General features: G+C 39.3%; 1 protein-coding gene across 6 annotated transcripts in view; it reads right to left on the bottom strand.

The window, feature by feature from the left end:
• The window catches only part of LOC308126291 (LIM domain only protein 7-like), a 30,866-nt gene extending 22,688 nt beyond the window's left edge, over window positions 1-8,178 (bottom strand). For 3 of the 6 annotated variants that reach the window (XM_080490544.1, XM_080490547.1, XM_080490546.1), the window contains exons 1-6: window positions 8,075-8,178; window positions 7,834-7,977; window positions 4,223-4,293; window positions 3,544-3,613; window positions 1,774-1,880; window positions 1,205-1,235 (exon numbers count right to left, since the gene is read on the bottom strand). In XM_080490544.1, the coding sequence (XP_080346670.1) occupies window positions 1,205-1,235; window positions 1,774-1,880; window positions 3,544-3,613; window positions 4,223-4,293; window positions 7,834-7,902 (348 nt within the window). In that variant the 5' untranslated portion in view covers window positions 7,903-7,977; window positions 8,075-8,178. The remainder of the gene's footprint in view (window positions 1-1,204; window positions 1,236-1,773; window positions 1,881-3,543; window positions 3,614-4,222; window positions 4,294-7,833; window positions 7,978-8,074) is intronic. The other 3 variants (XM_080490548.1, XM_080490549.1, XM_080490545.1) reach the window with 2 other exon arrangements.
• Window positions 8,179-13,450: the final 5,272 nt, after the last annotated feature.

Raw genomic sequence — 13,450 nt, 5'->3', positions numbered from 1 at the left:
GTGGGTTTAAGTACTTCAAAGCCTTTTTTCAGTAGAATTTAGATAAGGACCCAGAGCTGGCCACTTTAAAAAGAGCCCATCTTTTCTCTTTTGTGCTGCTCGGTGTGCGCTTTGGCTTGTTGCCCTGCTGAATGACCCGATACCTTCTGTTCAAAGCGAGTTTGCCCGACGACGAGCAGTACATTTAGCTCCTAAATGTCTATCATGTTCAGATTTCATCATTACAGAGATGCATTTAATGACTCGCACAGCATGACAGAAACTGTTCTACAGCAGTGTGCATTTTCCCTTGCGAGACTTACTCCATTACTAACAAACTGATGCAGTAAACTTTTACAGAGAGATAAAACTGAAACTCTACAGCACAGACTGTGGCCCATCTCTTAAGATGGAAGAATACTCCACAAGAACAGACGTTTGCTCGCTCACATCAATTAGGTGAATGGTCAGGAATAAGTTTTAGTTCATGCAGGACTGGAACCATAATAATAGGTCAACCTCAAGGTCATCAGATATACTGCATAGTGTTGAGTGCATTTATAATTGTGTATATATGCAAGTATTGTGAGTTCTATGTTCGGAAAAAGCCTTTCCAAAGTTAACACTTTTCTCACAAAGTTTAAGAGTTTAATGACAGTAAAACATTTTATTAACGTGCAAATTGGTGGGGAATTTTAATATCTTCAGGGATAACGTGTAGGCTGTAACATACTGTACATCATTTTTTCATAATATTTCTAATGATCAGACAGCTTGGCCACCCTTACTTTGTTGGAAATTGAACTAATCCCCTAATAGAAACAAATTATAAAGGCTCATGTGAATCTTGAAATTCAAAAAAAACAAAAAACAAGGTATCAGTTTGAAAAACAGATTTCAATCAATTAAACAGGTGTTAAATATTGTCGAATGCGTTTGTGTTTGTATTGTTTACTTCATTAAAATAGCAGTCTGTTCTTATATGCTGTACTTCATGAACTCGAGTGCCAATAATTCTGACAAAAAAAAAAAAAACAGTGAACATACTTGCTATTTTACATTATTGACAGCACCAATCGGCCTTTTACCAAGTGAAGTGGACCAAGATGTAGGTGCCTTTGATGTTTTGTACAGCTTTGTCTGACTATGACAAGTAAATATATAGGAGACAAGAAAGGAAAAGAAAAATATGGGCAGATTATGAAACGGATGAAGGTACACTTACATTTTTAAGTCTTCTGCTGCTTTCATCGCGCCTAAAATAGCAGTAAAGATAGTTAAACATTTGAATAGAATTGTGAGGCACTTCTTGTGACTACTTTTCGCACCAATAAAATGCAATAAATTACTGTCCAGTCAAATGAAATAGAGAGCTGTTGGGCAAAAAAGAAAGGGACATCTCGAGTCTCCTCATTTGCAGTTGCTCGGTAATCAGCATTCATCCAGTTTTATGGGAACTCGACTGCCTGCTCATATGAAGCGGACGCTTGTCAGGCAATGCTCAAACTTATCAATGCAAATCAGCTCATTCATATTCAACGTCCCCCCACCCTTTTTTTTTTTTTTTTTTTTTTTTTTAAATCAGATACCAAACAATACCTCTTTTAAAAGTGCGTTTGACAGCCACCACAAAATATCTCGCAATGCATTCCAGTATACAATTATTATTTCACCCAATGATACATCATGGTACAGTAATGAAGTCATTAAAAACTCCTCAGCAGCCATCGACAGGCCCATCGCAGTTGCACATGGTTTTGTAGGTTCACTCCTGCTCGTGGAAGTAAACTTTACCTCAGTGTGGCACGCGTTGACAGGTCCTGCAGGTCGCCTGGATGAAAGAGCTGAGACTCATTCAGTCCCAGTTTCTCGCAGCCCGTTAGGAAAACATTGACATTATCCTGCAAGATCCCAGATGTATCCAATTAAAAAAAAAAAAAAGAGGTGAACTGTGCAAAACGTGCAAAGAACACAAGCAGATATTGTCTTTGGATCCACTTGGGTTAGGTTGGCGATTAAAACATTTGAACAGCATTGCATCTAAGAAACATAGATATTTTTAAATGCATTACAATGGAGGCAGGTAACAGTATTTATATATTAGCCTGCAGTCTGGCTCAGAGTCGGCAGATTTGATCAACTCCACTCAAACATTGATTTCAAGAATCGGCTTTGTTGGATGTTCAGACATCACACTTCGTCAGCATGCTCTGCTGTGCACCGTCTGTCGCACTGAGCAGTTTCCTGTGTGAGCAGGAAGGTAAGCCGTCTTATCACCATCTACTGCTATAAATAACAGAAGGTAGCAGTGGTCAAAGTCTTTGATAGGTACACTACATTGCCAAAAGTATTCGCTCGCCTGCCTTCACATGCATATGAACTTGAGTGACATGCCATTCTTAAACCATGGGATTTAAAATTAGTCTTTACACATCTGCATCAAACGCTCTGCAGCTGGACATATTACACAGGCGGCATCCAGTCACTGTAACAGGCTGAAATTCACTGAAGCTCCTGATGGTGACGCATTCTTTCACAAGTGTTTGTAGAAGTAGTCTGCATGTGTAGGTGCTTGATTTTATATACCTGCGGCCACGGAGGTGATTGCAACATCTGAATTCAATGATTTGGATAGCTGAGCAAATATTTTGGGCAATATAGTGTACGTTAAAACTTTGCTGTAGCGTAAGCACTATAAACCAGGCTGTGGTCAGGTTCATTTATCTTGACAATGTCAAACTGCATGATGTCCTGGTCAGAAGACTACAGCAACTTCTGAAATGTAAATTTTTTTTTTTTATCATTTCAGGTACACTCTGAATGTGTATGGACTGGTGGGGAGATTATTGATTTTCCTGCTGAAATTTGACTGAACTGCAAGCTATAATCATTGTAACTTTAAAGTGATGCATTATTTGGTCAATTTTCATTATACATCATAGATCAAATCATGCAAAAATATCACAACTGCCTGAAATCTTACAAAAGTCATAGTGGTTAATAGTCTTGAAGCTAAGGGATAATCATTCTGCATTTAGTTAATAGGCTAGAAAAATCAATAGTGAGCCATCCAAGTGGGGTGTATTGGATTCAACTCAACAAATTAGAGCATGCAAAACTAACAGTTTGGCTCTACAGGATGTCACAGGTACCTGATGATTTTTCTAAAACCACATCTGCATCTCAGATCCCACATGATCACCACAACTCCTGGATCTGCAGTTGGGCTCAGTGCATTTATTAGCCCCCCAAGGGAGATTGCGATTGATCCCTTCGTGCCCTTGCTTTAGGCAATTTGGACAATTATACTTGTATGAAATCATTGAAAAACAGCCTGAAGCCAAGAAAAGGCCAATAAGAGTAACACCAAAAAGCTATACATATTCAGTAGTTGGAAACGCCGCTTCAGACTCTGTCTTTAGCAACCGTCTCTCCGTGCCTTCAACAGGAAACCACACAGCGTGTCAAACTTCCTGGCTGGAGGTGCCTTTTGTATTTCCTAACCTACATTTATTAGATGCATACATACATACAGACAGACAGGCGAGAGGTCTCAACACTCACCAGGCCAGCAATGGGAGTAGAAAGCCTGTTGACTCTCTTGACGATTCCAGGTTTCAACTGGTTGATCAGGCTGTAAGTTACAACAATATTTTAGCAAAAATAAATATACCCGTCAAGCAGATCACACCTCAGCACCAGGTTATCTATTCCTGAATAATGAGACATTTAATCAATTTCAAATAAATTAAAGAAAAGTAATCAACTTGTATATCGGATGAAACACCAAGTAAACCTTCAAGGCCAGCCTTCAACTTTAATGCCTCAGCTTTGACAGTCGTGCATGTCTTTAGCAGCCAATAACTGCTTACAAGAACCAGAATCGATGCATTAAAAACCCGATTTCCTTCTTTACAAATCACGGCATTTTCCTCAACAGACACGTGAGCTAATGTGTGCAACCGTTGTGGACAAACAAAATTGAGCAAATATGAAAAACGTCAACAGTAAGTCAACAGGTGAGCAAGCAGTTACAACTTTGGTATGTTGCATTGAAAAGCTCTGCGGCACAATTACTATAAAGCTGGTACAGAGCGGTTGAAAACAGCAGTTTAGTCCAATTGCAATCCCTCAAAATCAGTGCATGATAATCTAGCTTGAAAGCAATTCTCTGAAATCAGCGTGTGACCTTAAAAAAACCAAACAAAAAAAACCACTTCTGAATCTCGGCATCATAACTCACTCGCAAAGCAGGACTCCGTTCTCCAAGGCAGCACGGAAGTCATTGCAACCAAAGGATTTTCCAGTCACTTCCTAAATAGAAAAAATGAGATTTCCTCCATTAAAACATGCATAGAATGCAACCAACATTTAGTTAATTCTACAAAGGATATTGATCATTTTGGAGGTGATGCTATCATAGCTATCTCCAATAATTAAAAAAAAAAAAAAAAAAAAAAAAAAAAAAAGAAATCAACCAGATCTTCTCTCACAAATGCTTCAACTTCAATGTTACCTGTACAACTAAATGTTGCTTTTTCATAGGTGTTTTCTGCAGTAATATGAAGCTCAAGTACTTCGATGATGCATTTAAGTGTGTGCACTATGAAGGCAGAGTCAATACATTAATTTGATAATGGCAAATAAAGGAGGGATTTATTGCTACAATAAGTCAATATAACAGCCCATTATATTGACCTGGCTCACACATTATGTGTTCAGCATGTATGCCAATGAGTAAACTCATTATGACCACTCTCAGATAGCAGTCAATGTCTATGGCAAGTTTGACAACCAATTAAACGTTGTTTCACAGAGTCGGAGCAAAATCATAGGAAATGTGAAAATTATATGTGAACAAATTGAAAGAAGGTTTGGTCACAGTCGCCAGCAAGCAGAATGAACACAACTAAAGGCAGTGCTACCAATAGCCGAGTACCAGAAGGCACATTCAGACGCCTTGTAAACCAACGTCTTGCATTAGTTTATATTCATCAAAAGAGTACCCAGAAAAGAAAAAAAATTTAATGTGAAAAGGAATTCCAGGCAGTGATTTTCTAAATGTGAAAAACTACTGACGGGCACTAAAAGGTGAATTGAAGTATCTTTGTAATTAACCAGTTTAAAAACTTTATTTCTCCAAGAAATTTCTTCCCATTGGAAGATGTGCCACCCAATGACCTTAAATTACACTTTCAACAAAACTACTGACACACTGTAGGTGACAGACCTGATGGCATTGTGACTTTAGACTCTATTCAGCATCAAAGCTGTGATGAACTGCAACACTGGTTTTACTAACGAATACGCGATTTAAATCTTTGTACTTGCGTCAATATGCACTTGATTTCCTTTAACCCACGTCTGAATCGAATCATTCAGTATCAGGTTCGGGGAAATGTATCTTAGGCTCATATTTTGATGGTGAATATTGTGGTTTGCTGGGCCCCTGGAGATTTTATGATTTTCAAGTTGTGTTCGAGGTTGTCCACCACCGAGAACCATCAAGTTTGTCAAATGCAATCTCTTACTCTTATAATTCACTAAAACCAATGCTGGGGATTTTATAGAATAAATGATTCACATATTCTGATGGCATGTCAACATTTCAGATGAGGTACACACACAAAATGTGTGCTAAAGTACTTGAAGAAAGTTCATACACTACAGTGCCGTTGACACAGATCTCAAAGTGTCTGAACTACTGAGGAACAAGTTGTTCTATTATGTGCTTCTGGCAATGTACACCCAGAGCCGTATCACGGGGAAACAAATATAAATATGGAGAAAACTAAGAAAAACACAGTGGTGGATGAAACTAATTAAAAGAATCCTTATGTCCACATTGGACAGTGTTCCTTTTTAGTAGTTGTCATCAACTATAAAACAAATTAAGAGAACTGGATACCATTAAGATTCTTTTACTTCAGGTACAGACTAACAAGCTCCGCCATAAAAGAAAATCATTAAAATGCATCCACAATTCAAAGTAACCATAATATATATATATATATATATATATATGTGTGTAGACAGGTATTCAAAAACAACATAGGTGAAATGATTTTTACATGGCATGAGCAAGCACAAGGCTTTGTAATGAGGACATAAAAAGGAGACTGTTAAGGTTTGGGCTCATAACTAACAGGAGGGCCCCAAAAGGCTATTCTTCTCACTAATTAGTCCCCCTAGGAATCCACAATCACAATTCCTTTTTAGTAGAAGTGGGCATCGGGCAGAGATTCTTCCTCGGCGGAATCAAACAAACAAAGCAGCGCAAGGTTAACACAATAAACCATAATATGGTTGTTACTGTAATATATGCTCTGTTCTGTAGCAGCAACCTTTAATTGGTCATTTCGATAAACAACAGTCCCAAAGACGGCACAGATTAAATAAATATCAGCTCTGACTTGCAAACTTCTCTAGACTGCTTCATTTTTCAAAAGCGGAGTTTGCCAAAGCTGAAACAGATCAACATAAAAAAAAAAACTACTACGTGATTCAGCCATCGCATGGAGCCAGAAGAAATTTTTAATATTTAAGATGCACTGACTTGATTCATGTGCAACAAGCTGAACAAACACCTGGGTTCCACCTTGTCTTCAGATTAGTATTCATGTATGAGCCCAGGAAGCTTTAAATCTGCACATTTGACAAGTCGTGATGGAAGCAAAACCTGTGGCCAAATTTGAACGACTGGCTCTTTGTAAAACGGTGATGAGTACCATTCAAAACCAGGAGAACACCGGCTGGAAAGTTGGACGGCGCTGCATCTCTTTCACCAGAAACTAAATTGCGCTGCTTACATAATGCAGGGGAGGCTGATCCAATATTTTTCTTTCCCGGAGTCCAGTAGGCATTGAGCAAACAGTTGCATGTAATTGCTGCTGCTCGTGTGCTAATGATAAATAGGAACAATTCATGGATGGTTGAATATACGGGAGCTTATTATCCGGCAACCTGTAGCAGGAAGCATTAGCGCGAACACATCCCCATTGTGATTTGAGAGTGGGGGACACAATTTAAAAGGCAGTCTGCCTTGCGTCACGCCTGTCAAACACACATATCTCATGCCTGCTCACCCATTCTTTCATCCGCCGGTGCAGGAAAACAGAAGGGTAAAATTGGCACGGGCTTCCTGCCAAGAGAGCTCTGGACAAAATTCTCATAATGATCTACTCAAACACAAGTGACATTAATGGTCCCATTTAGATTTGGTCGTCACTCCGTGCCCACAGTCTACAAGTTTTATTTATTGCTTATGATTTAAGGATTACTACTTGTGCAGTACTTGGACAGGAAGAGACAGAGACAGCCTAGAAGCTGCAATGCTTGAAAACCACATCCTCCACAATGCAAGCAGGGCAAAGCCTGCCCGCCTACCTTATTTGCCAAGAGCTGGTGAAAAGCCATCACATCAGGAACCGCTTTCTATTCATTTGACTTTCCCCCAGAAATGTTGTCGTCCTGTAGTCAAATTATTCTTATCTGAACAGGGACAGAGCGTTTTCAGACGGAGTTTTATTTTATTTTTTTATTTGGAGACAGACTCTAACCCCGAGTCTTATCAAGGTGTATTTTGCATTTTAAGCCAAAGATATGCTTGTAAAGTAGGCAGGCACAGGGAGTTCAAAAGTGCTGAGCCAGAACATATTAAAAGTAATATCACCACAAACTATTGATACAAAATATTGTGTGTTCACACGTAATATTGACCATCTCCAGTCACCTCAACAGGACGGTGAATAAACAGGAAAAGGTAGTGTGTGTGTGTGTGTGTGTGGGGGGGGGGGGGGGGGGGGGGGGGGGGGGGGGGGGTATTGTAAATATTTAAAATATGAAGTAATGTACCTCAATCCAGCGTTGAGCCTCGGTGAAAACGTGTGTACAGCTGACAGTGGTCTGCTGGCGCCACTCCATCTCAATCCCCTCAATAATAAGCAACTGGCGCAACTACGAGAAGGGCAGGCCACTCAGCAATTAGCAGCCACGGAGCTGGAATCCAGCAACAAACAGAGGAAATGCATTCAAACAATGTCAAGAGGACAGCAAGGCAGTAGAGAAATGAACGCATGCCTCCTTGTTCAATCACCTTCCGACGCGTGAGGCTGCTCACCAACGACTCTCTTCGGTTAATTGCCCCGCAGACGTGCACCACCAGACGAAGCACCACCTCTGCACTGACCTCCCATCACTGCCATCGCAGGGTGAAATAGAGACGCAGGTCCCCGCCCACCACAAACTCTCAGCAAAGTTCAGGAGGTGAAGTGAAGTGAACAGTGAGACGCACAATCCTCCTGCAGGCCGTTTGGAGAATCGCACTGTGGAAAGAGTCTGACGAGAGCCGACGAGGAACCAGAAATAAGGCCCGCTTCGATTTAACATGCTGTTCAAAATCTTGTTTTATCTTGATGGTCAGGTTTTATTTTTGAAAAAAAAAAAAAAAAAAAAGCCTGGGTCAGAAGATCTATCAACCGGTAAAGATGGTTCAGCTCTGGTAAAAAAAATAGATGAATAAAATCCACGTGCAGTTTAATGAATTTGGATATTAAGTCCTAAGTGTTATTTGAAGACGATGATTGTACTTTCTAACTAACCAAATGATTTTTTAAAGAGTCTGGTTTTAAGACTCCAGGTTTAAAGAAGTAAAATCCAGCGGAAAGAGTCTGGGACTCCTTTAAAGAGTCCTGACAGAATGTAGGTGTGGTTGAAAGAGTTAAAGTCCAAAAGAAAAATGTTTAAGTCTCTTTTAAAGAATAGAGATATGGCTTTAGGGATCTATGCATAGTTTACAGAGTTAAAGTCTACATTTTAGAGTCCATGTCTGTATTAAAGATCCTAAGTATAATTGTGTTTTCAACCCAGATGGAAATCACTTTTCTTTGAAGTTCGTATTTTCAATCTATTTTAAAGTGGTTCAAAAGATCTGAGATATATGTTTTATATCAACATATTATTTTTGCTTGGTTCATTAGTCTTGTATAGTTTAGAGAGTCATTGTCTGTTCCAAAGAACTCAGCTGTTTTATGAAAGACATCTGTCTTCCACTGTTTGGAAAATAGTAAAGCCAAGACCTTCTTGCCCACACGCACAGTTGGTAATGCATCATACGATGCATTCGAAAATAAAGATGACAATGGCTGAAATAACAACAGCAACCACAAATTTGGGTGAAGTAAAAACAATTCTATGATGGAACCCAGAGCTTCGACACTCATGAACGATCACTCGTAATGTATATTTATCTTCTTAGCTAAGGGTGACGTATATAAACCATCCATCTTCCATCTGGAGCCGATCCCAGCTGACCGTGTGTGAAGGCTCGGTGGACCCTGGACAAATCGCCTCTCCATTACAGAGTCAACACTGGGACACAATCAGGCTTTTGGACAACCCGAGGAAAACAGAGTACCTGAAGAAATAGAGCTTTTCAAGTACAAGTACATTTTTTTAGGTTGTTGACTTATTATTTTTTTAATTCTCTACTTTCCTGCGGGAATCTCTGGCTGGGGTCTTTCATCTGTGTTTACTGATCCCTTCAGTCTGCCCTTTTTTAATTGCTTTGAGACCACTTTATTTAGCATTAAAATTAAATAATTCAATTTGTCTCATTTGAAACCCAAAAAATATTGATTGTAGCTGTTTGATGGCCTTTATCCTGTATTTCCCCTTTGTACTGTCATCTAAAGCCATCCTAACACTGTGTGACTCGTGTGTTTGAATGAATGAATGAAAATGAATAGAAACAAACTGAGTTGGGGCCACATGGTGCCATAGTGTTAGTAAATTCTGCCCCACAGTGAGAATACCCCTGGTTTGAGCCCAGGCTTACCGGCCTTTGAGGTGTTTGCATGGTGTCTATGGATCGGTCTCTTGTTTGTTTGTTTGTTTTTGTTGGGGGGTCTACAAATTCTTCCCACAGGCACAAAGCAGGCTATCAATAGCTGGTTGGTGTAAATTTGTGAATTGAGTCTTCTGTCTGTCTGTCTGTCTGTCTGTCTGTCTCTCTCTCTCTCTCTCTCTCTCTCTCTCTCTCTCTCTCTCTCTCTCTCTCTCTCTCTCTCGCTCTCTCTCTCCCTCTCTCGCCCTAACATTTCCACGTTGCACCCTGCCTTTGTCCATTGTTAGCTGAAATCAGTTCAATGAGAATAATTGAAGATTGATTAATTGAATTGAATCAAATCAAGTCAAATTGAAATAAACTGATGAGAAACATGTATTTTTTAAAACTCCTACATGACTACTGCAAACTTATTTAATTCTTATGTAATTTGCTTTCCAGGTCTAAATTTACATCTGCCTGGTTGATACTGTTGTTTACATTCTGTTACTCCCAATAAGTATTAGTCCTTCTTTTTATTGAGTCACACAGGTACTTTTATTTTCCAACTACCAATATGAAAAATAAAAGGTAACCTATTGCCTTTAAAACAAGGCAAGCCTTCAAATGTGTAAAACAGACGCAGATCAAAGCTGTTTCTCTTTTTAATCTGATACAACCATGTTTTCTGTCTGTTTGTGTCAAATACAATACACAAAATAGGACAGGATATTTCAAGGGCAGGTCTCCTCGCTATCTTCCCTTTTATACTGAAGTGATGAAGGATGGCCTCTGACAATTTCATTTTCACACATGAACTGCACATGCCTATGAATAGAAAATAGTTTTTGTTTTGTATTCCTTTTACAAATTCGAAAGCACGATGAGGATCTGGTGTGTCGGCCTCATCTTGGATTACAGCACATGCTTGTTGCAAACCAATTTCCTGCCAAATGCCCAATGGTGCACTGTACAGTGAAGAGGGCAGTGATGGAATCGCATAATTGTAAAGTGAGTTGAGGAGCAGAGGTGTAGGACACTGTTCCAAATATAATGAGATGCCTATTAGCAAGAAAGAACATTATGTGAATCAATAATCTTCCCCTCGTCTAATTATTAGCTAAACTGTGGGAGTTAAAATATAATTTCCTGCACCACCTGGTACTTCACCTGAAGAATAGGGATTATCTTTAAATCCTCTGGCACATTTTTTTGTGAGTATTACATTTGACTGAAGGTGTCCTCAAGTGCTCTGAAATTTAACAGAAACAATTGCAACTTTTTCAATAAACAGTGTGCCAAGCATCTTTAGAAATACAGTCAAGGACACATCCCCAAACACTCCTCTTCCGTTTTCCATTTATATCTGAAAACAACAGGACACTCTGAAGCCGTAAGCTGTGATTGAAAGGACACTTACGGAATATTCCCCTTTGTTCTGCGCTGGCACGTCTGAGAATTTACTGTGGTATTTAAGTGTGAAGGATTCAGTTCACCTTTTCTGCAGTGCTCGATAGAAGCGTGAATTATCTGAGGTTGTTTGGTTCCTGACATGTTTGGGCTTTACGTGAGCTCCTCACCACAGCTAAATCTGTTGTACACGGTAAACCGGTGAAAAGAGTGCGACACTTACTCTGCATTTGTGACGCTGACTGATCCCGAAACTAGAAAAGTGACATGCTGAGGAGAACAGTTATCTTTATAAGGGTTTGGCAATCAGAAAGGATGCCACATTCTACAAGTGGCAGTCAAATCTAATTTGGGGTTTTGGAGACGTAGAGCTGATCCCATCTGACTTCGGAGGGATCCACAGTATCAGGATCATCAGTCCATCCACAGCGACATTAAAAGACGGAGCGAGTCACATGGATGGACTCACTGGTTAACCTCTGATGTTTGTACAGTGTAATCCCAGATAAAACCCAAGTATGCATGAGGAGAACCTGCAAACAGGCTCCAAAGCATCAGTGCAGAAACATCACTGTGTTGCCCAACAGCAAGATTAAACTACAAATTTTACAGGTGAATATGTACATTTATACCTAAAGTAAAGCAAATAATGTTAGGAGATGGACAGAAATATTTATAATTTTCACTTATGACATATTCAATTTGAAGATTTTCCCTCTGGAATTAATCAAGTATTTCCTTTTGTATATTAGCTGAGGTAAAAGCTTATCCTGTAGTAATTTGAGGTTAATTTAAGGTTGCAACAATATAATGAAAGTATATTAGCATACACCTTGTACTGTGTTTGTCTAGATAGCTTTTGGTAATGCAAACGAGGGTTTAATTTACTTTAATTTGTTTGCTTGGTATCCCATTTATATTCCACAGTGGCTGTCTCAGCGTCTCTCGCATGCCTCCGCCACTCCTTTTTAAACAAGCATCAAACCGTGCATTATCTTATCTTCAAGAGCAAACAAGTCTAACCATGAACAGCAAAAGAGAGAATGTAAGAGAAATCATAACTGAACAGAGATGAAATGCATTTCATTTTACTTGTGCCATGATTTCTTCTGAATACATCAATCTTATCAGCACTGGGGGAAAAAAAAAAAAAAGAACCTATTGCATTTGACTACCAGTAGGTGATGCTGTAACTCTGCATGTATATGCATCATTTAGGGTTGGTGGTGGTGGCGGTGGTGGGTAGGGTGGGATTACAGGCAGAGTGAAATGGACAGTGACGACAATCTGATTTGCCTCCACATGGAGCAGTTCCTTTCCCATATTTTCCATTTGTCTGCTACCCTGGGTCTCGTCCAGAGTGAGGAGAGGAGTAATGTGATGCCGCTCAGAATGCTCAGTTTTCAATTATATCCACTATATCATTACTGTTATCAACAACAGCAGCAACATCAACAGCTAATCTGCCTTCCATTATATTGCAGAGGGACGTTCAATTGAAAACCAAGAGTTCTGGATTTGTAGGTATATCAATATGAAAGATTATAATAATTCTATAGAGGATTGTCAATTTGCATATCTTAAGCAAAACCAAAAAACACTTTGTGTGAAATTGTTGGTTGTGGAGGTGTGGCAGAAGAGTTTGTGATGGATTGCTGTTTAGTGTGGGTGCAGCACAGCGGCTTTATGCAAACGGCAGAGGATGTTTTAAAATTAAGCATTATGCCAGTCGTTTTCTTTTTTTTTTTAGCTTGTCTTACTTTCATGTATACAGCTCCGAATGCTGCACATCTCCAAATGAATTATTTGAGCTGTAGACATAATCAATCATTTATAAACTTCTGTGTATTAATTAAAACATGTAAATATCCATGAACAATTAAAAAAAACAATTTCTCCAAACCATAAATATAAGCTGAGTAAAACCATCAAAAAAGAGCTTTATTTCTTTCCTGCTGTTTTTGTTGATGGAATCATTTTCAATGCCATTTCACATGAATTAGCAGCGTGCATGTTGAATTGATGATACAGCCGTCCTATGACAATCAAACCAAAGAGTATACAGGCCCGATAGCTTCAGTTTCACACACCCATCACTGTGGATGCCAGAAGCATCAACTTGATATGTCTGTCGGCACAGCCAAAGTACTCTCTGTACTATATTATATCAGCTATTTTACACAATGAGTTAGAGCTACTGTAGTAATGTTATACGTTGTGCAGAGACTGCATTAGTGA

Source organism: Lipophrys pholis, assembly GCF_963383615.2.
Source record: "Lipophrys pholis genome assembly, chromosome: 2".
Lineage (NCBI taxonomy): Eukaryota > Metazoa > Chordata > Actinopteri > Blenniiformes > Blenniidae > Lipophrys > Lipophrys pholis.
The sequence above is the reverse complement of the archived record's forward strand: the minus strand, read 5'-3'. Positions and strand labels throughout refer to the sequence as shown.